Consider the following 24,202-nt stretch of genomic DNA (forward strand, 5'->3'; position numbering starts at 1 on the left):
ATGCCATTCTTTTTCTCGACTTTTTGGGGATAGTCTTGATGATCTGATGGACTTATAAAGTCTGCTTCCAGAAGACTGGAGTTTTACTGCTATCTATAGTTTGTTTTTATTCAAATTTTAGCTTAACAGAATTATGCTTGATCTTGCTACTCTTCTGCTTTTTAAAATCCATTGGCTCCCTATAACCAGTAGGCACAAATGTACACTCTTCTGTCATTTCAAATCCATCACAATCTATTTTCAACTTACTTTTCTAGGCTCGTTCGATTTGATTTTCTTTTACATATTCTAGAGTGTAGCCAAATTGACCCCACACTTCCTTAAACACAACATTTGTTGTAGATCTTGTGCTTTTGATCATTCTCAATGAAAGAATGTACTTACTCTTCATGTCTTTCCAAGAATTCTACATTTCCTAGAGAGCTCAGCTCAAATGGTACTTATATAAAGACCCTTCCTCATTCCCCATGGTGGCTGCTGCATTTCTTTTTTTGTATTTTGTGTATTTTAAAATGTATTTGTGTTGTGTTCTCTCAATATGCTGTAAATTTTTTTCAATTTCATTATGTTTTATTGAATTAAATATATGCTAATTTGTAAGACATTTATCTTCATACACATCTCATGTCTACTAGATTATAAATTTTTTGAGGGCAGGGATTGTGTTCATTCTTTATGTCTTCCAAAGTGCTTAGATAAGTTCTTTTTATTATACTGTAAATTTTTTGAGGACTAGAGCTTTCAGTTTTATATACCCAGTGCCTAGCGCAGTGCTCAGCACATAGTAGGTTGTTAATAAAGGCTTATTGATTGGTAAGTGTGTTAATATTATTAATTTATGCTTTAATATCATTAGTTACCAATGAACACCTCAACTCTTAATATTCATTTAGATATTGTTGACACTTGGTTGTCTTATTCACTGTACTGTCAGAATGTTTCATATTAGAAACAACATTCCTTTTGATCTGTAGACATTTATGTAGTTGTTCCTGTGACTAATGTTTCTGACCCCATAGCCGTCCATTGTAAAAAGGGAGGGAGTTTGAGGGATGGATTGAATTGGGCCAGTGTCAGTAGGTTGACGTGGATTGAAAGGCAAACAGACACTTTGACCAGGATGGAGCCTGGTCTGAGATCACACACAGATTACTCAGCAAAATGGGAAAGTAGGTTTAATTAAAGAGAATTGGTTAGAAGGGTGTGGGATAACCCTAAAGCTAAGTTTTCTAACTAATACCCCAGGGAACTAATGTCTCTTCCCAGAGTCTTCAGAGTGCTTTGTTCTACACTAATCCTCTTCTCACTTCCTAAAAATCCTAGTTCTCATTCTTGATAAGCTACAACTAAAACCCCCCTTAGCTGGTATTAAGGAACTGCTCTGTGTAAACTTGATAGGGCTCAGGGAAGGTCCTGGCTCCAAAAAGGACCTAGACAAGGTCCTGGATCCAAAAAGGATCTAGACCTGGTCTCACTATCACTGCAGACAGTTGGTCAGGATCACCAGGTTCTGCTCTGATGAAATACAGCACACAAGACAGCAAGCAGGACAGGAATCGGGATAGGATAAGGATAGGATCAGCCACTAAGGACAAGCAGCCACATTCCCAGAAGTCTCCAGAGCTTCTCCACAAGACCCAACTGTTTCTTAGTAACATCTTAACCTTCCTGCAGAATTCCAGAATCTTTACTGTCTTGTCTCATGCCTCTGCTCTCTGCAAAACCTACCAAGCTTATATAACACCATGAAAAGCCAGATCCCTCTCTAAACAGAATGTTTATGTCCCAGGGCTACCAAGGCAAGTTTATATTCCTTTTGTCAGTTTGGGTTCTTAAGGTTTTGAATTGTATCCTGGTCTTCCTTTATTTTGGGGCCCTATTTTACAAAGTAAGCAAAGTAAGCTTTTCATTTATATGTGTGAGATGGAGACAGGACCAATGTTGGCCAGCATTTCAGTTTTCCTTTACAGTCTTCCCATTTCCCTTTCTATTCCCTAATGCCATCCCAATTTCTTTATCACTCTATTTCTCAACCATTATGGTTGCCTACATTCTAAAATTATTTTGTTCTTTTCCCAAACTAAGGGATTACATCTTCTCAGTAAAGTTGATCTCAACTAAATGGGGCTGAGGGGGGAGAAGAGTGGCAAAATCGATTGACTCTAGGATGTTAATAATTAATAGTTTTTTACTTTTTTCAGGAGTATTTGCACTCCAAGAGGTACTTTTAATTTTAATTGGTGGACTTTAGGAATTCTGTGACTTAATAAGGAATTTTGTGAAATATAAGACATTTTGAGGCTTAACCATGATGGTGGGGGTGTCACCCTCAGTTATGGGAATCTAGAAGTGTTCAGATGTTGAATAGTTGGGAATATAAACAACTTAGCACTGTCTCTGTAGTTAGACACTCCCACTAAAGTAACTTTTCTTCAGGTTTCATTTAGCTTGTCTATAAAATTGAGTTAGACTAGATAACCTCCTTTGCCCTGGCTTTAAATATTAAAGTACTATCAAGCTTTCTGTTCTCTCCACTCAGCAAATCAGTGCTGTTCAACGTGTCTCTTGTTATGGACAGGGCCTTTGGCTACAAATTGGGGATGCAATTATAAAAAAAATTGGTTTCTGCCTTTAAGGAATTTCTTATTTGCTTGAATGGTCTTCTTTATCTCTTATCTAATCTCAGAAAAGTTTTTCTGACCACATTTTTCCTACTTTACTTAAAGTTTCTATCCCTGTCTTGTTTCTTGGTTCTCCTGGATTTCTCTCTGTGATGTGACTTTGGCCCCAAGTTCCTATTGCTTAGTTATGTTCCAGGGTGATAATCCCTACCATTGTGCATAATTTATAAAGACCATCTTTGATTTGGAAAAGTCTTTTAATAAAGAGCCTTACCTCTTGGGTTCTAATTGTTTAGCTGAAGTGCTTCCATCAAACCCCTGTCTACCAAACTTTGTTCACTTATACTTTGCATTTTTTGTTGTCTTGACACTTTAGGCAAATTAGACGAAAATTGACTAGAAGCCCAATAATTGCCCAATTTGAATACAAATATCATTGTTAATTCAGCATTAAAGTGTCGAACCATTTTCTAATAATAATAGCAGTTAATATTTATGTAGTAGTCCCATGTATTGAAATATTGTCTTACCTATGAAATGTTTGTCTTCATGAATTTGGAAGATTTTTAGAATTATACATGTTTTCACTAAAGAGAATTTATTCTCCAGTTCATTATTCATGTTGTATTTAATTATTATCAAATATCCTAATGTTTCTGGTATGTTGTGAAATGGGTCTTTTATATAATTAATTAGCTGGTTTTATATATTGGGTCACATTTAATTTGGGTTTGTGATATTTAATGTAATTTTAAGATTCTCAAACTAGAGTACTATATAGAGTGATATTTATTATATCCTTAATCACTGTTTATAGAATATGTTTGCTATTTTCTAGTTTGCATGAATTCTGGCTTTTTTGATGCTATTGAAAATTCCTTCCTGATTTCAGCAGCCAGTTTTCTTACTTTTGATCTGTTGCTCTCTATGATTTGCAGCTGGAGGGGGGTCTTCATGCAGCCCTGTTCTTTCAAGAAAGCAAAAAGGTGATTATTTTAAAATATCAGAGTCTTGTGTGATCTTATTCTTTTCTTTTTCTTCATAGTATATTGGACTCTGTTTCCATCACTTATTTTCTTTCTCTTTTTCATACTACATTGGACTCAGTTTCATGTCTAGCCTCTTTTACCTTTGAAAATATTGCTGAAATCTTTGATAACTGGGCCTGGGCTCTATTATTTTCAAATTTGGCTTTGTTTTATATTTTTTTAAATTATTGTTTAAATTTTCTAATGCTAAAGTTAACCTGCTTGGTTTGGTATTGCACAGGTATATCTGCTATAATTTATGCCTTTGGTTTTGACCAAAATAGTTTTACAAAAACTCATTTAAGACATTATATATAGAACACTATCATAAGTCAATTCTACTCATCTCAGTTATTCCTGGGTGCCTCTGTCTTTTTGGCCAACATACCTTGTCCAGACTGGTGTTCTGGATCCGCTTTCTCCCCTTTTCCTGGAACTCTGATCTTCTTTTACAGACTCAGGTTGCTATAAAAGTTTCTGGAATATTTTAAGCCTGAACTTTGAATGCCTAGGACATTATTTCCCATTTGTAAAGCATTGTTATTTTGAAACTAGCTGCCCTATAATGTAATTTCTCTTAAGGTAACATTCTTGTGGAACTAATTAATAATGCTAATCAAGTATGCCACTGTATTATTAACTTGATTTTGCTTAGACAAAGAATATTTTCAAATTGTTTTTTCTTACAATACTAAGCACTTGTTAACTTTCTTGAACAGTAGCCCTGTTATCATTTTGTCAGCCATATTTTGAAATCTTGTGCAAAATATGTTAATTTGACATCTACTAATGCATATCTGATCTAATCATATGATGTGCTTATACATGCCATAAATATTTGAAATGCATTTTTGGTTTCTTGTTCAGTCTGAATGCCCTTTTATTTGAAGGGCATTATCTCATCTTTTATTTGAAATCTTGAAAGAATGACATTCTTTTTTTTCTCTTTCATTCATTTGTTCATCAAAAAAATTTTTATTAGTTGACTATTGTGTATAGTGCAAGATGCTTTTTATATGATTGGTTTGCAAATCTTATTTTCCAGAGTAGGAAGTTACTATTTTAATGATGGGTCAGTGCATGGCAGGTTAGTGTGGATTCATAAGAATTTTTCCATTAGTTAATAAAATAGCTATTTCATAACTTTTGTGTCATTGTTGCATGAAGTTCTTGAAATTCATAATGTAAGAACTAACATTTTTATGATGCCTACTATGGGCCAGGCACCAATGCAAAGCAATTTGCAACCTGACTCTAGACCTGGCTCTTTGTCTGCTGTGCCATCTTGTTGCCAGTTTGAAGTATTTACTACTACTCCTTGATATACCTTAAAAATGTCTAGTGGAAGTCCTTCATTTAAAACAAATGTATAGTTCTTTAAAAAAAAAGGCTTCTTGGAAATTGAAGTATTTTTTCCCCAGTGCAAAGAAATCATTTCCTTACTCCTTTGTTGTCTCAGTTCAGTTACATATTCTTACATGATGAACTGTAAAGTTAGCTAGAAAATGAGTAATTAACAAACCGACTGCTAGTGCTTGACTAGAAGTGTTTGACCTGGTTTAGGTTCATTGTCCCATGTCAGAATGGGTAATACAAAGAAAATTTTCCTAACCTTTTTCTTCAGATGATTTAAAAATACTTTAAAGTTGTTGTCTTTTAATATTGTTAAAAACTTGAATTCTTGAGTTTTCTGCTTTGACCCAATTTTACAAGATAATGGTTTGTGGGCATTCATGAAATTGTAACCATGTTTAACAGTCCATCAACATTTTTGTAGTAGCCAGAGTTGGGGCTTCTTTACATTTTTCTCTAAAATGTTTTATTCATATAGTTACATGTCATTTACCGCAGAATATTTTACACTTATTTAAAGAATAATGCAATAATTTGTTTAGTTCAAAAAATTCTTTATTGAGATGCTCATTGACAGTTTGACCACAGGGTGACAGGTTTTGTTTTTTTTTTTTAACCCTTATCTTTCACCTTAGAATCAATACCATGTGTTGGATCTAAGGCAGAAAAGTGGTAAGGACTAAGCAATGGGGCTTAAGTGATTTGCCCCGGGACACACAGCTTGGAAGTATCTGATGAACCCAGGACCTCCTGTCTCTAGGCCTGGTTCTCTCTCCACTAAACTACCTAGCAGCCTCCAGGTGACATTTTTGCCATAAGAGCTCTTGTCAAAGGAAGTAGGTATTTTCATGAAGTCACAGGCCCCTGAAGAATTGAAGATATTTTAAAATATTTATTTTAACTCTTAACTGTATAATCAAGTAAACCTACATGTGCAACTATTTACTTTAAATAAATTTCTATGCCTATTATATCTTTATTGCTCCTGTATTTCCTATCCCTTTTTGTTCTTTTCTTTGTGTATATGTACATGAATATTTTTATAGGGTAGTAATTTTTGCACCTTTTGCTTATTAACATTTTGTGAAGTAGTTTAAAGCAAGAGATCTCACAAATACCTGGACGGGTTCCAATAAGAAGATTGTAGTGTGAATAAAATTAATGATTACATAATATATAACATTTTGCAAACCCAAAGTGCCTAAATACCAGATTTTATTATTATTATTAGTTTGTCCTAGATAATAATTATATTACTCATAACTTTGGGTATATGTTTGGACTCATGTTTTCTTCTGAAAAATAATTTGTTTTTAAAAACTGAAAAATACTTTTTGATACTGGAAGCCACATAAAATTTTAATTTCAATTTCAGTTCTATAGGTTCTGGCTGTCATAGTTACAATATTAATTAATATGAATTGTAGAAAGCAATTCATGGAGATTCAAAATAAAATAAATTTGATGAAGTAATCATCTTTGCTTTTATCTTTCCCTTGTAACAAATCAAAAACAGTTAAGCAACTGCAGTGGAGGCACAAACCATTTATGCCTGACAGTTTCTGCAATATTCTTCATTTTTAATTTCCATCTTTTCAAGAAAGTAGAGGGATACATGCCACATTTGCTTGTATCATTTCTGTGGTCAAGGATGGTCATTGCACAGAATTTTCATTTAACATGAGTTTATGTATTTTTCTTTTTTTTTTAAGTTTAGGTACTTTTCTAAGGTAGCATACTTTATTAGTTGGGCATTGTACTTTTTAAACTATTTTGTCTAAACTGTTGTTTATTTGAATGGCATCAAAGATTTCCTTAATGTTTTAGGGATAGTCTTTCCACTAGTAACAGCAGCAGTGTTTTGATTTCTATAGTGCTTTAATGTTTCAGAAATCTTTTTCTCACAAGAGCCTGGTGAGATTAGGTGCTGTAAATATATTATCTTCATTATAGAAGAGATAATTTCACTTTGGGGTCCCTTATTATCTTCTTGTTTAATTTCAGAGGAGTAGGCATATATCTAGGTTCTCATAGAATATTTATAACTAAGGATTTGAACCCAGGGCTTTTCAATCTCCAGACCTAATGGTCTTTTTATGACACCATAATGTCATAATTTCAAAATATAGTTCTTAATTGAAGTAGCAATATTAATTGTGTACTGTGTACTGTGGGGAAATCACTTTACAAAGTGTAAAATTCTGTATGAATATTAGTTTGTTAGAGTTAAGGTAATGTGAAGAGGTGAATTAAATCTTCCCATGATTTGAGATTTAGAAATGTGCTTTTTTTTGATTCAAGAGGGCTATTGGGTTTTTTAGAAAAACTAAAAGGGAAATTACCATGAGGAAATCAATTCCTAATTCATATTATAGTGTCTCACACTCATCACTTAATAAGTAGTTGAATTGAATCAAATTTAATTCTGGCATCATTTATCAGGTAAAGTGCTCTTAGGAGAAGAAGAAGGCTTAGAAGATGACCCAGAATCAAGGTCTGAAGTGAGCAGTGCAACATTTGCAGGTAATTCAGCATTTTAGCTTCATTTAGAAGTTCTTTTTTGAGAAGTTGATCTGACTTTAAATTTTAAATTCCCTACTGTGATCACCATACACTGCTTTGATCAACTTTTACCCATGCCAGTAGAGGGAAGTAGTAAATCTAGTTTTCTAAAATATTTAACTCACATTTCCTTTTCTTCTGGATTCAGGCTTTTGAGGAGGGATTTGTTCCATGCATCTCCTAATATCTACTGCTGGGCACCTTTCTCTAGAGATGGGAGTTCTAGATTAGACTCCTCTGGTACAATTTCAGAAGTCAGTAGAGATACTATTTTTTTCACTTTGGGGTCCCTCATTGCTCTTTTCCTGTTTAATGACATTTTCTTTTCCATTGATAATGGGTAAATGTTCATTTCAAAATGACTTTGCATTTCCAGAGCACATGCCCTTGTTGGAACAGAGAGGTGATGAGAGGTGCTATTATTCTTGTATATTATTTGCATTATTCTCTTTTAATCAATTAGCCAGTTGACAATAATTAAATATCTACTATGTGTCACTGATTAAATATTTTTTAAGATTTCATTTTGTGTCAGGCAAAACAGAAAGATGGATGTTTGGGAGAAGAAATTTGTTTTGGAAAGATAATTCTGTTTTGGACAGGTTGAGATATCTATAGGACATCAAGTTCATAATGTCCAAAAGGCCATTTTGAGGTGAGACTGGGGCTCAGATATGTGGTTCTGGGAAAAATGAGGTGACTGAGAAAATGGAGAGAAGAAAAAATTCAAGATCAAGCTTTGGGAGTTCACACTCAGTGTGTGGACCTGAAATGTTGATTGATCTATTAAAGGAGATTTGGGAGGTCCTGTGTTCAAATCTTGCCTCTGACACCTCCTAGCTGTGTGACTGGATAAGTCCCAACCCCCATTGCCTAGCCTTGACATTCTTCTGCCTTGAAATCAATATATAGTATTGATTCTAAAATGGAAGGTGTGGATTTAAAAAAAAAAAGGTTTCAGGAGCAGAGATATTATCAGAGGAATCAGGGGGTAGCAATGTCACAAAAACCGCATTTTAACTTTCTTTCAGCCTCAATGAAGAGTGAAATCACGGGTGAATTGGCTTCTTCATCAGGTGTATCTACTCCTGTCTCCACAAGTTCAGCTGCTGATTCCACAGGTCATGATATCATCACGGAACAGCCCAGATCACAGCATACTCTGCAATCTGACCCTGTTGATCTGACTGGCTGTGACTTGACGAGCGCAGCCACAGATGGGGATGAAGAGGATATGCTGAGTCGCAGCTCAAGCCAGATCAGTGCTGTCCCATCTGACCCTGCCGTGGACATGAATGATGGGACCCAGGCTTCATCGCCAATTAGTGATAGTTCACAGACCACTACAGAGGGGCCTGATTCAGCTGTGACCCCTTCAGACAGTTCTGAAATTGTAAGTGTGCAGCAGGCAAAGGGGCAGTCACAGGCTTCACACCTCCTCCACGGTGGGCCTGGTCTGGATACAGCTGCTTATTCTCTGTCTGCCTGTCAGTCCCCAGCCAATAACAGTGAGAAAGCTTGGCCCATCATGCCTTTTAGAGATGGCCTTATACCTTGGAGGCATCAGCTTATTTTTGTAATAGAGATAATGGGTAGTTCGTCATAATAATTTTCATTGGATGAATGCTACTATAAAGGAAAATACTTTTTACATCTTCATGGGTCTAAGCTAAGTGAAAAAATTTATCAGCAGAATCTGAATCAGCCAAATATTATAGGTACAGCCATATGCCTTGAATGAATTGGCATTTGTTTAGTACTTTTTGTTTTTGAGAGTACTTTTTAGTATCTCCTTTTACAGTATGTTGCCTATGAACATCTCCTGTTAACTGTGAACAGGAAGCAGATATCCCTGTTGTATTTGAGAGCACAGGAGTTATGGTCAGTTCCATGTTGAGAGGACCAGATTCAGAATTAGAAGACTTCTGCTTTGCCACTTAGTAGCTCTCTAAACCCTGGGCTAAGAATTTCATTTGGTTCACTTTATTCATCCATATAATATAGTTAGGATATGAGGTAGCATAAGATATTGGAGAGACTGGGCTTTTCAGTCCAAGAGACCTTGTTTTGAATCCTGATTTGCTGCCTGACACCTATGTAGGTTTAGGCTTTGAGCCTTCTAACTTTAGGTCCAAATGATTGCCTTGTACCCTACTAAATTTTATTATTTTATAACAACATCATAACTGGGAATTAAGAATATGGGCTATGGCTTTGTGTCCTAGCAAAGCTTTCTATTCTATTACAGGCTGACTGAATAATGATAATAATAGCTATCATTTATATAGAGCTTTAAAGTTTAGAAAACACTTTACAAATATCTCATTTTATCCTAATGAGGTAGGTGCTATTATTGCCCTTATTTTATAAATGAGGAAATTGAGGCAAATAGAGTTAATTTGCTGTTGAATAAGAGCATAATCTTATTAGTTTCAACCAGATCTTAACAAGTTGAGTAAAGTTTTTCTGCTAAACTATTCTGAGGAAAAAACCCAGTAATGATATTAACTCATATTGATAAAAAAGTGCTTTATGTAATGTTTGCATTTTAACCCAGTCAATTTTTATCTTTTTAGATTTCAGCTCATTTCTTTTGGAGAAAATGTCTAAGTTAAACAGAAGAAAACGTTTTCCTTTTTTTTTTTAAACTAAAATTCTGTCAGTATTGCTGATAACATTTGTAGTGTGTGTTGAATTTTTTTTTAATTTTTAGTTAGATGTTAGCAGTTCATAGAATTTTCACAGATTGTAAATTAAGTTATAGAAAATAACTTTTGGCAGTAATTTGCCAGATATTTTAAGAAAAGATTATTTAGCTTTAGTGTTAACAATCTATTATATGCTAGCCATCCAGGGAAATATGATCAAATACAATATGTTCCTTGTTCTGGATGAATCCAGTGGGAAGACTCACAGAATCTCAGAACTGGAAGGGACTTCAATAGGTATCTAATCTTACCTCTGAGTAGGATTCCTTTTTTGACTAGTGCTATTCAATTTTTACTTGAAGACCATCAGTAATTGGAGAATATATTAACTTTTTACAGCGACTCATTTAATTTCTTAACAATTTCCATAGATAGGAATTTCTTCCATATATTGAAAATGTGGCTCAAATGGACTAACTAATTCTCAAAAGATGACTAGTTGAATAAACTAAATTTAATGCAGTTTAAGACCCAATGAAAGGAAGAGTAATAATTTAAAAAAAAACAGCTTATATTTCTACAGCAATTTATCATTCTCAAAGCATGCCCTCATAGGGCCCTGTGAGGTAAGTAGTCCATAGAGTACTATTATTTTATAAAGATTGATGTTCAGAAAGGAGAAGGCACCAGAAGTCAGAACTTGAACCATGATCTTCTCCTTCCAAGTCCATTATTCTTTCTGTGATAACTTTCACATCAATCAACCCACAAATCTTTTTTATGTACCTGATATATTATAAGCACTGTTGGGTGCATGACCGGAGATACAAGTAAAATGAATGAGACAATCCCTTCTCGAAAGGACCTTATTTATTGGGGTAGTGAAGTGGCTCCTGGAGATGGGAGGTCCTAGGGCCAAATCTGACCTCAGATACTTCCTAAATGTGTGACCCTGGGAAATTCACTTAACCCCCATTGCCTAGCCCTTATTGCTCTTCAGCCTTGGAACTGATACTTAGTATTGAGTACAAAATGGAAGATACGGATTTAAAAAAAAAAAGGAGCTCATATTGTCTTAGAGATACAAAAACTTAAATGAGTATGTTCAGAATGAGCATATACAGTGAAGAGAATAAATTCAAAGTAATTTAATTAACAAGTTAGTTTGCTAGTGAAGATACTTGCTAATGGGACCATGAGAAGTTTCATGTAGAAGATGGTGTTTGAGTTGTGTCTTGAAAAGAAAGGTCTTATGATAGGGAAATGAGGAGTGAGTACACTATGGGTATTGATCCTAGTCAAAATGTGTGTCAAGACTCATATCCAGATTATCTGTAGAGATAGTTTGGGTCCAGTAAAATTTTAAAAGCTTATCAGAGGAGCTACTAGGTTGCACAGAGAGTAGAGCACCTGCCCAGGAAGATCCATCTGTGAGTTCAAATATGGCCTCAGAAACTATGTGACCATCCCTGGGTAAATTGTCCTATTTGTTCCAGTGTCCTTATCTGTAAAATGATCTGGGGAAGGAGGTGGCAAACCACTCTGGTATCTTGACAGGAAAACCCCAAATGGGAGCATTGTGATAATTAAAATGTTTGGGAGCAAGGGAAATATATATATCAATTATGATCGCTGAAATATGTTTTCTACTGTGACTTGGTTTTATATAAATATAAGATGGTTGCCAGGGAATATATTCCCAATTTATGAATATGCCCAAGCCAACTGGGTTTTATAGAGAAATTTAATTTATAATACACTGATGAATCAATAGAAAAAGAGAGGAAAGTAAGAAAGGAATAAGAATGAATAAATCAGTCAGTTGGTTTTATCACTCACCCAAGATCTCTCTAGGTAAGGCTTCTCATGCCAACCTCAGGCTCCACCTTCAAGAGAGCCTCCTTTCAAGCAATGTTTCCAGAGAATTCTCCTCCTTCAGAGCTAGCCTTCTCTCCTGGTCCTCCCACAGAGCAACCTCCTCAGTTCTCCTTCAGAGCCACCTCGCTCAGAGCAAAACCTCCCAGAGCAAAAAAACTCTCCTCCCTCTGTCCTCAGACCCCGCTATCTTTAAGGAAACCATCTAAGTTCCCTCCCCTCAGTTCTCACATCTACCAATCACTGTCGATGTCTCCCCTGTGCCAATGGTGGCTCTAGTTTAACCCAGGACCACCTAGAGGTCTGCCCCTTTGCACATGTCTGTTGAAGGTCATATTCTCAAACAATTAAATCTTGATCTATGCTGCAACCCTTCCTAAATCCTGTTACTCTGAGGAGGGTGGAGATTGTAGTTTCCAAGACCTGGTTCTGTCATTCCAAGTATCTCTATTGTATCAATTCTAAAATCAATCATGACTCAAAGAACTTCCTGTTCTATGCTTAAGCATAGGTCAAAACCCTTTCATTTGTTTAGCAAAAGGTTTCTGTCCTAAAGTAGTCTTAAGTAGGGAGGAGAAGGATCCTCCCATGCCAAGGGGTTTCACATTCCAATAGAGTTCTTACTATCAGTAGGAAATTTTTTCCAAGTATGAAATTTCTCAATGGTGAAATTTCCAGCATTCATAAGTCTAAGAAATTTTAAGGTTTACAGCATGAAGAGTTGGACATAACCGAGAAATAAACTAAACAACAAAAAACAGAGGAATTTGTTATTTGATCGTATAAGCAGTAGGGAGTTTCTGTAGTTTATTAAATGGGGGTGGTAGTGAAATGATGAGAACCAGGGGATAGTCACTTTGGCAGCAGTATGAATTTGGGGAGAGAGCCTTGAGGCAATTAGGCTATTGGAATAATCTAGGCAAAAGGAGATGAAGACTACCTATGTGAGCAGCTAAATGGATTGTATAAAATTATTTAACCATTATAAAGCTTTCCTTAAAAAATAAGCTAGCTTAATCAAAAGTAGGATGTGTGTGTGCGCGTGCATGTGCACACACATGCCTGCACCCTTTTTCATGTTTTTGTATATTGTCCTGAAACTGTTTTTATATTTTCTACTGAAAGTGTTTGAGGTGATTATTTCCCCCTCTTCCAGAAATATTTTGGAAGTAATCAACCTAGTTTGGAAATTTAAATGTAGTCAAACTTATAAACATAGTCACTCACAATTTTATAGTTTTTGATGGTTTCTGGTAGCATCAATATGATATAGTAGAAGGAACATGAAATTTGGAGTCAGAATACCTGTGTTTTACTTGAAAAAATAAGAGTTTGGTGTTCCTTTTCATCTTAATTAAGTTTATTCATTTAATGTCATAAAAGTCTTATTGATTTGCATTGGCATAGCAAATATTCTCTTCATTTTACAGATGAGGAAATGGAGATTCCTATATATTAAGTGACTGGTCCAATGTCACATAGTTATTTAATGGTTCTGTGTTCAATATGACAATTGTCTAATGTATAAGGAAAATTTTCAAACTGATTTGTCTTTCTATGTATTTGTGACATATTTGGTTTTAATTAGGAGTCTGAACGTATTTTTTGAACAATATAGGTATTAGATGGTGCTGAAAGCCAGTATTCAGGAATGCAGATTGGACAGTTACAGGATGAAGATGATGAGACATCAAATGTTCTCCCTGATGAGACTCCAGATAGTTTCAGAGACTCTACTATTGGTATGTTGATTTCAGTTGATGAAAGAACAAAACCAGAGAATTTTTTCAACCTAGACATTTTGTATTATCATTCTTTTTGATTTACGTATTCTGTGGTCAATCAATGCAAAAGTAGGACCTGCTGTGTACTAGCCATTGTGTTAGCTATCTAGTATACAAAGGCAAAAATGAAATAGACCCTGCCCTTAGTCAGGGAGCTTACTTTTTACCAGCGCAGTCTGTACATAAATAATTGTGTGTATGCAAATATGGCCAAAACAAATAGAAGGAACTTTTGGGTTGGGAGGCACTAAGAACTAAAGGGTTTCAGGAAGGCAATATGTAGGAGCTGACTTTGAGGGAGCTAAGTATTCTCTTTTAGGTTATGGTTATATGTCTTTTTGTATTTTAGTTGTAAGCCATTGGTAATTTATTAGTTAACCACAGTCTTTCTTTGAAGCACTTCAGCAACCTCATCTCCTGAAAAGCACAGGACATAGTAGACAGCCATCTGACAGCAGCGTTGACAGATTTTTATCAAAAGATGAAGCTGTGGAGCTAGGTGATCATGAAAGTAAGGTAAGATAGAGAACTTAAAATGTGTAGATAATGATTTCATATCGTTGAAAGGAAATTGGATTTCTAACACCTTCATTGATTTATTTTCTTATTTTAAAATTTTCTTAAAAACTGAATTTTGTAATTTTCCTCTTAACAAACATTTCTTTTTAAAAACCATTACCTTTTTTTTAGAATTGATACTGGGTTTTGGTTCCAAGACAGAAGAGTTGTAAGGGCTAGGCATTGAGGGTTAAGTGACTTGCTCAGGGTCACACAACTAGTAAGTGTCTGAAGTCAGATTTGAACCACAGCCTTCTGTCTCTAGGCCTGAGTGTGAAATCTGCTGAGCCACCTAGCTGTCCCTACAAGCATTAATTTTCATTTTTCTTTCTCTTTCCTCCCCTACTTGAACCACAGTATTGATAAGAACAAAATAAAAGTTTTACAACAAATATGTTTGTGGTCAAGTGAAGCAACTTTCTTCATTGGCTGTCTAAAAATTTATATCATTCTGCTTTTAAAGACTATATCATAGGACAGCTAAGTGTCACAGTGAATAAAGTTAGGCCTTAAACAGGAGGTCCTGGGTTCAAATTTGGTCTCAGACACTTCTTAGCTATGTGACCTTGATAAAGTCACTTAACTTCAATTGCCTAACTCTTTCCTTTCTGTCTTAGGATTGTTACTAAGACTTAAAATAAGTTAAAAAAAAAAGACTGTATCCCTTTTCTCAGAAAGTCGGTAATATGTTTTATATTCAATCCTTTATTATACTGGTTTGTCATCTCATTTACTGATCAGAGTTCTAAAGAATTTCAGAGTTGTTGCTCTTTATGATGTGGTATAAATTGTTCTCCTAATTCTGCTCATTTCACTCTGTTAATTTTTATAGGTCTTTCTAATTTCTGCTGAAATTCTTATTTTGCTATTTATTATAGTGCAGTGGAATTCTAGTACATTCATTTAGAATAATTTATACCTTCATTACTTTACAATAAATATTCTAGCTTTTATAACACACTGCTTTTGTTTATGCTGTTCCTCTGTTTGGTAAATCTTCCTCTTTCCTTTCTGCCTACCTAAATCCTTCTCATCTTTGAGGATTAAAATCATATCCTTTGTACTCTGCCATTTTTTTATAGACTACACCCTAGTGATCTTACTCTTTGCTAAACTACTCTACCATTATTTATTATTTGTTTGACAGTTGCTTGCACAATCTTATGTCTTATATTCTATTCAAAATGTAACCATTAGGATGTATTTTTTTTTAAGCACTGTATTGAACTGAATGATAGGAACTGAATCTAATATTTAATCTTTTGAATTAACTTTTCAGGTGCTTTTACCTTATCTCTTGAACCAGTTTGTAAAAACTCCTTGAGGACATAATAATTTATTTTTCTTTGTGTTCTGTACAGTGCTCAAAAATATTAATGGGTTGGTTTATATTATAAAGGTAGTTAACAATATACCTATATTTTTTCTCTATTGCAGCCTTCCAGAGTAAAAGGAGATATTGGACATTTCACTGATACTGACTTGGCACCTCTAGTCCATTGTGTTCGACTGCTTTCTGCTTCCTTCTTGCTCACTGGAGAAAAAGGTGGTAAGTTTAATTATAGATTGGTATGGTAGAATCCTTCTGTGATCCTTCTTTCTTGATGAGGAGATCACATTGGACTCTTAAATGCTGTGCCAATGAAGTAGGAGTTCTTGCAGGTGTTATGATGGTTGAGAGGTTTGAAGCATGGTCCTGGAAGAGACCATAGCTGGTGTTCAAGAGCTAGTCTCAGTAAGCACAGAGAAGCTAGCTTCATGAAGAGATTGGCCATGCTTAGACACTTCCCAGCTGTGTGACCCTGGGCAAGTCACTTGACCCCCATTGCCCAGCCCTTACCACTCTTCTGCTTTGGAACCAATACACAGTTTTGATTCTAAGATGGAAGTTAAGGGTTAAAAAAAAAAAAGAGATTGACCATGGTAGCCCATAAAATGAAGATCAATACAAAATGGCCTTGGTTCCTTGAATTCCCTTCCATGGCTTAATGGTGGTGGTAGATTCGCAGGGAAGAGGGAAGAAGACTTATCATGAACTTTAATTTGATTATCAGTGCTCCACATGTGAGGTTTTATTAATATGATCAATAAATGGACATATTGTTGGAGAAGCTCATTCATATTAATGTCCGCATTCTCACTCCATATGAAACAAGAAGTACAAAAGACTGTGACTAAATGCAAACATGGCTCATAGGGATTCCTTATAAAAGCAAAGAAAGTAGTTGGTGGAGATAGTTTTATTGAATGTCCAGAGGCAACAAGAAAGTGATTTCAGTAGACATTTGGTTGTCATGTGAAAAAAATAATGGAAAGAGGATAACATGAACTAAAATAGAAAAGATTTACAAAAATGATTAAAGCAAACTCTTTTGTCAACCACAAATAGTGAAACCATTTCCCTTATCTGTAGCTTCAAAGTTTTAGCTATACAAATATATTCCACATGGAATGCCATTTGAGAGAACAAAGATGGGGAAAAAACTGAATTTGGACAGAGTGTGTAGGGTAGGTTTATGCTGAAGATGACCCTTTTAAGTTGTTGAACAGTAGACCTATTAATTATCTGAAGTATGGGAAGATAACCAAAGTATGGGAAAAATTTAGAATTTGTTAACATTTAGAATCTAACTGAGAGAACATCAGTAACTAGGAACCATGTGTCTACTTTCTCATATGCATAGAATCTTTGTGGGGAGTCATCTATATACAAATTGAAGATCTCTTAGAAGAGGATATTTTAAAGGAATTAATTTATTTTCATAAGTGATATTCAGCAGTGGGCCATATTTTGTTGAGATTATAAGAGGTCATGTTAATTGTTGATTATGAAAAGGGATTTGATTCTGTAGCTTAAAATATAATATAGGCTTTTTTTGACAAAGTGTCTGCCTTCCACATATTAACATCATTTTGGATTCCTTAAAAAATGTAGCTTCTGAAATATCCCTATTTAGTCACCTATTGATGACAAATATCAGAGAAGGTATAAAACAGGGAGATAGAATGCTCTCTAGTGATGATAACAACTATAGCAACTTTAGAAGACCCAATGTAGTATCTAAGTGGAAGAGAGATTCCCTGCAGCTGTTGAGGTCCCCTCAGTGGCCTCATTTTTGATACCATTGTGCTAATTGCACCAAATGTCTCAGAATTTCACAGAACCTCCTTTTAGAAATCTATAATCACTCAAAGGTGTTTGGCCTGAATATCTGTCTTCACAGGCAAGACCAAGTGGATAAAGAATGTTTTTAACATGGCTTTGTATAGACAACTTATAAATAAGCTTGTCCTTTACTACGTATATCTGGAACACTCAGTTGAGGTAGATAATCAATTTGGTCCAGAGGTGAACAAGAGGAAGAATATTCTTTTTTATATATCCCCAAGTTTTCAATGAAAGCAAAGATCCATATTTTTTCTCTGTTGTAGTTATATTTTTTTCTTAAATTTTCATATTTTATTTTTTAATTACATGTAAAAACAATTTTTAACATTAATTTTTTTTAATTCCAGATTCTCTCTTTTCCTCCTCCTTGTATCCCCTTCTTGATATGGCAGGCAATTTGATATTGATTATATTTTGGCAATCTTGCAAAATTTATATTCATATCAGCCATGTTGTAAAAGAAAACACAAAATAAGGAAAAATAAAGAAAGTTAAAAAAATACTTCAATTTGTATTTAGATTCCATCAGTTCTTTCTCTGGAGGCATATATTATTTTTCATTATAAGTTCTTCAGAATCGTCTTGGATCATTATATTGCTGAGAATAGCTAAGTCTTTCCCAATTGATCATTGTCCAATATTGCTGTTAACTGTGTACAATATTTTCCTGGTTCTGTTTACTTTGTAGTAGTTCATTTAAGTCTTTTCCAGTTTTTCTGAAAGCATTTTGCTCATCATTTCTTGTAGCACAATAATATTCCATGACAATCATATGCCACAGTTTTTTGCCATTCCCACCTAATGGACATCCTTTCATTTTCCAGTTCTTTGTCACGGTGAAGAAAAACTGCTATAGATATTTTTGTACATATAGATCTCTTTTCCTTTAAAAAAAAATCTCTTTGGGATATAGGCCTAGAGGTGGTATTGCTGGGTTAAAGGGTATGCAGTTTTAGAGTCCTTCTAAAGTATAGTTCAAAATTATTCTCCAGAATGGTTGGATCAATTCACAAATCCACCAAACAGTGCATTAGTGTGCCAATTTCTCCATATCCCCTTAAAGATATGTATTTTTCTTTTTCTGTCATATTAACCAATCTGATAGGTGAGATAGTATCTTAGAAGTGGTTTAATTTACATTTCTTGAGTCAATAGTGATTTAGAGCATATTTTTATATGACTGTAGGTAGCTTTGATTCTGAAAACTGCCTGTTCATATCCTTTGATCATTTGTCAATTGGGGGATAACTCATGTTCTTGTAAACTTAACTTCTGTTAATATTTGAGATAAAAGGCCAAAGGCTCATCTTTTGAATACTAGTATTCTCTTGGTATTGCTGTATGGAAGGGAAACATAGAATTCAGTAGTCTCTGAAAAACTGTAAATGAGTATAACACATCATTCAATTGAAAGACACATGGTGGGTGTCCCCATCCTGTAACATTAAGGCATTTCAAAGAATGAGAGTAAAAGATATAAAGTAGTTGTATTGTAGGAAGAGAAGGGACATTGGTTCCATGCTGAGAGCTGACAAGTGGATAGCTATACTTACCCTGTTTGGTACCTTTATTATGGATGTGAAGGGAAAGCAAGGAAAGCCCCTAGCACAGTGGAGTAGGGGTGGTATACCTGTGGGGAACTTATGGAAGGGATAGAAGCAAGAATCATACAGGATGAATAAGCATGAATAGGTTGTGATCTGTATCATTAGAGAGAAATTCAGTGACATAGACATCATAGATCCAGTTAAATATTTGAAACTGGTAAATTCACAGGTGACGGAGAATGAGCATAAACTTCTTGTTGCAATCCTGTACTTGGCAATCCTTCTTCATCCACATTCCTTAAGAAGTCTATATGCAGCAGAAGAAAAACATATGATTGATCACATGGTTCGATGGGAATATGATTGGGGATGTTGACTTTAAATGATCACTCTTTTGCAAATAATAATTTGGAAATAGGTTTTGAACAATGATACCTGTAAAACCCAGTGGAATTGCTCATCAGCTCTAGGAGTGGGGAGGTAGGGGGATGGAAAGAACATGAATTATGTAACCATGGAAAAATATTCTAAATTAATTTAAAAAAAAGAAAAAGAAATTTAAAAAAACCCAAAAAAGTATATATGCAGAAGTTGAGACATTAATGCATTGCTGGTGGAGTTATGAATTGATTCAACCTTTCTTGAAGGCAATTTGAAATTATGCCTAAAGGGCTTTAAAAGAATGCCTGCCCTTTGATCGAGTAATACCACTGCTAGTATCCCAAAGAGATTTTTTAAAATGGGAAAGGCTATGTTTGTACAAAAATGTACTTTTTGTGGTGGCAAAAAATCAGAAAATGAAGGGATGTCCCTTGATTGGGGAATGGCTGAACAAAGTTTGGTATGATGGTGATGTAGTACTATTGTGCCATAAGGAATAATGAACTGCTTGGTTTCTATATGAACTGGAAACACCCTTATGAACTGACGTGGAGTGAAATGAGCAGAACCAGGAGAACGTTGTACACAGAAAATGAAATAATTGTGGAATGATCAAATTTAATTGACTTTGCTACTAATAGCAATGCAGTGATCCAGAAGATTTCTGAGGGATTTATGAGAAAAAATGTTATTCACATCAAGAGAATGAACTGTGGGAGTAGAAATCCAGAAGAAAACACGTGATTTTTCACTTGTTTATAGGGGTATAGGATTTGGGGTTTCCATTTTAAAAGATCACAATTACAAAAATGAATAAAATGGAAATAGGATTTGAATGATAATATATGTATAACCCAGTGAAGTTGCTTGTTCACTGTGGGAACGGGGAAGGAAGAGGGGAGGGAGACAACATGAATCATGTAACCATGGCGGGGGGGGGGGGGGGATTATATCTCTATCTCTGCAAAATCAAAGGGGCTAGATTTTATGGTTGAGTTTCTTGTTTTTGAGGCTAGTGGTTAGAAATTTCTGAGGGGATGGACTCCACAAGATATGAATGCTAATTTGATGAATATAGTTTTTTTTTTTCTCAAAACAATGCAATAAAATTTTCTTAAGCTGAATGAGATCAATTTTGTCTTTTTGAAGCATTGGTTCCAGATAGGGATGTAAGAGTAAGTGTGAAGGCTTTGGCAGTGAGTTGTGTTGGAGCAGCTGTGGCCCTTCATCCTGAATCTTTTTTCAGCAAACTTTACAAAACACCTCTTGAGACTATGGAACACCCAGGTATGTTGAAAGTTCGTTTTTTACTCTAATCCTTAATTTGTAAAATATTTGAAGTATCCCATTTTAATAAAAGAAAGTTGTATTTGGACAATTGACATTTTATAGTTTGTATCCAAATATTCCCATGTTACAGCAGAAATAATAGGAATATTTTTAGTAACTTGTACAGTCAGCCACCTATGAAAAATTTCAGTGGTAATGGTTTTGAATTTCTGCATTCTCTTTAGAAAAAAATGTTCCTTGGAATACTGGAAAAGATGAAATCAAGAAACATAATAACAGACTTATACCTAATTGCAATAATGGGAAGGCTTCTTGAAAAGAAAGCTAGGAAGATTATATAATATGTTTGAATTGTGTTGTTTTGAATAGGTGGTTCCCAGAAATCTTTGCCACCTTTTTGTGTGCTGCATTCTGTTGGTAACATTCTTTTGTAACTTCAGATCATGAATTATTTTATTAGCCTTCTCCAAATTCACATTCCTTTCTTGTTCAGGTTTTCATAGGTTTAGGCTGATATTCAAAGTATGGTTGTGTTTTCAAGAACTTTTCCTGAGTATAGAAACTTTAACTAGATTTGTAAGTTTGATGGTAAAGAATCTTATATATAATAGTTGTTTGGTTTATTTCTGTAGAAGATCAATATGTCTCAGATGTTTTGAACTATATTGATCATGGAGACCCACAGATCCGAGGAGCTACTGCTATTCTTTGTGGGACTATTATCTACTCTATTCTTAATAAATCTCGCTTCAGTGTGGAAAACTGGTTGACAGCTGTCAGAAATTCAACAGGTAAAGGCTGACTTCTAAAGTTGTTACCTATATCAAATATCTTGTTTAAAAATGGCCTTCAATCTCTTGTATTTAGATTTGTAGAAAAACATTTATTTTCATCCTTTTTGTTTAGGTAATACCTTTTCCCTGGTGGACTGCATCCCTTTATTGCAGAAAAGTTTGAAAGATGAATCTTCAGTTACCTGCAAGCTGGCTTGCACAGCTGTGAGGGTGAGCATTATTCTCTCTGCCCTATCCTTTTTATATGAAGATGCTCCATTGTGAATAGGGCCTCATCATTTGAATGTTTCTCAGTGCCTGATTGATACTTACTGTCTTAGGCATTCAACTTTATATTCTAGAACAAGTATTAGTTTTGATTCTAGAAAACATAGGTTTTAGTCATAATTCTGTCATTTTTTAGTTGTGTGCCTCTGAACAAGTTGTTTTAAATACTATCTCATTTTTCCATAAAATCAGAATTTGCTAAAAGAATTGTTTTGAGGATCAAATGACATTAATGTTTGTCTAGGATAGAAGTGTTAAACTATTAAAATGTGGTTGGGAAATGTTTAATAAAATAAAATACAGTGCTACATAATGTTAATATGTGGTTTTCTAAGTCAGTATGTGACAGGATTCTGTTTCTAGTTGATATACTACTATTTTGGTTCTTTTTTTTTCTTTTTTTCAAAATTTAAACCCTAACCTTCCATCTTGGAATTAATAATATGTATTGGTTCCAAGGAAGAAGAGAAGTAAGTTAAGTGGGAGTTAAGTGACTTGCCCAGGATCATGCAGCTAGGAAGTATCTGAGGTGAAATTTGAACCTCAAACCTTCCATTTCTAGGCTTAGCTCTCTATCCACTGAGCCACCTAGCTGCCTTGGAGGGCACTTGTTCTTAATCTTTTTAGCATCATGAATTAGTGTCAGTAGTGAAACCTATGGACCTTTTCTTAGAATAATATTTTTAAATGCATAAAGTAAAATATGATTACAAAGGAAACCAATTATGTTGACCTACAATTATCAAAATATTAAAATGATAAGTTCATTGATCCCAGGTTCTTATAAAACTGTGTACAAATATTAGCTATCGTGCATATAATAAACTAAGGACCAAATAGAATAGATAAATATTAGTGGAGATAAGGAGTATACTTTTTTAAATTGTTCCTTCACTAAGTATAGTTTCCAGTGTAATTCTTAGTAGCTGTTCAGAGGAGATATTTTTGTTGATCCAAATGAATGTTATATAAATTATCCCCAAATGCTAATATTTGAATTGCCCAACATACTAGTATTTGAATTGGTTGTGTTGTAAAAATGACCATTATATTCCTGATGTGTAATGTTCTAAGTGGTACTCTATAAACATTGAAAATTCTTTTTTTTTCAGCATTGTGTCATGAGTTTATGCAGCAGTTGCTTTAGTGAATTAGGATTACAGTTGATCATTGATGTCTTAACTCTGAGAAATAGTTCCTACTGGTTGGTCAGGACAGAACTTTTGGATACGCTGGCAGAAATTGACTTTAGGTAAGTAATTATGCTTTAAGTGCATTGTTGATTCACTCACAGAGATACAGTCAGTGGACTTCTATAATCTGGCATAAAAATGGATAGCCCATTTGTTAAAACAGACATTAAAAGCTACAGGTTTGTCACTCTTAGTTTTAAAATTTTTTTTTATTACCAACATTTCCACCCTTGTTTCATCTCTTCCAGGCATTCTGTTTGAGTTTATACCCAAACTTTGTTTTACTCTGAGGCATTGCTCATAGATGTTTTAGAATCATTCTCTTCTGTACTTCCTGTCACCGTGCTAAGTTCCTTATGATGGGGATCTTTTTTTGTTTTCTCATTTTTTTGGCCTACTTCTTCATTTTGGAGTTGTTATTATTAGAGCTGGGCTCTGCAAAACCTACAAAAGGGAGCTTTGGATTGCTCCTGTTCTTTCTACTTTGGGGTATTAAGTGTTGTATTATTAGAATTTCAGGGATAGGCTGGAGACCTATCAGCTTTCAGTACTTCCAGAGTGGTCTTATTCAAATCAAACTGTTTTCTGCCCTGGCTTCCCCACCCTGTGTATGAGCTCTGCAAGTTCCTGACCTTGGTTTGGATAGAGCAAGAGCAGACACTGTTGGACTCAACACCAGTTAGCCAGTTAGGAATTTTGCAGATCCAGAGGGACAGAACTTCTGGCTCTCTTTTGGTCTGGATTTCCTGTCTGGATTATTTTTCTGCTGCTTGGTTCAGGTTTTGGAAATGGGACCCCAATCTTCTTCTGTGGGCTGAGCCAAATTCCTGCTATTGCTGCGGGCATCTGAACTTCCTCTTTTCTCAGAGTTCCATCTGGAACTCCCTCACTGAAAATACTTCATGCAGGCTTATGATTTATAGCAGAGGAGAGGGCGAGAAAGCTGCCAGTGGCCACCTGTTTGCATTTCCGAATCTTATTTTGTGTCTGGTAATGGGGCATGGAGCCTCCTTTTGTGCTGATGCTCAGCCTTTCCCTGGTGTACTCCTGCTCCAACCCAGTCCTTTGTGTCAGCAGGCCTGCCTGTTTGTCTCTCTCAGCTGACTTAGGCCTGACAAAAGATATTTTGATT

At 35.0% G+C, this 24,202-nt stretch overlaps 1 protein-coding gene across 2 annotated transcripts in view; it reads left to right on the forward strand.

The window, feature by feature from the left end:
• Positions 1–24,202, forward strand: part of HTT (huntingtin) — a 195,767-nt gene that overhangs the window by 38,561 nt on the left and 133,004 nt on the right. Inside the window, exons 10-19 of one of the 2 annotated variants that reach the window (XM_001364825.5) lie at positions 3,560–3,607; positions 7,445–7,525; positions 8,596–8,957; positions 13,706–13,829; positions 14,269–14,387; positions 15,867–15,978; positions 20,676–20,813; positions 21,449–21,607; positions 21,723–21,820; positions 22,990–23,129. In XM_001364825.5, the coding sequence (XP_001364862.1) occupies positions 3,560–3,607; positions 7,445–7,525; positions 8,596–8,957; positions 13,706–13,829; positions 14,269–14,387; positions 15,867–15,978; positions 20,676–20,813; positions 21,449–21,607; positions 21,723–21,820; positions 22,990–23,129 (1,381 nt within the window). The remainder of the gene's footprint in view (positions 1–3,559; positions 3,608–7,444; positions 7,526–8,595; positions 8,958–13,705; positions 13,830–14,268; positions 14,388–15,866; positions 15,979–20,675; positions 20,814–21,448; positions 21,608–21,722; positions 21,821–22,989; positions 23,130–24,202) is intronic. The other variant, XM_056802364.1, reaches the window with a different exon arrangement.

The sequence above is a fragment of the Monodelphis domestica genome, chromosome 6 (genome assembly GCF_027887165.1).
Source record: "Monodelphis domestica isolate mMonDom1 chromosome 6, mMonDom1.pri, whole genome shotgun sequence".
Taxonomy (NCBI): domain Eukaryota; kingdom Metazoa; phylum Chordata; class Mammalia; order Didelphimorphia; family Didelphidae; genus Monodelphis; species Monodelphis domestica.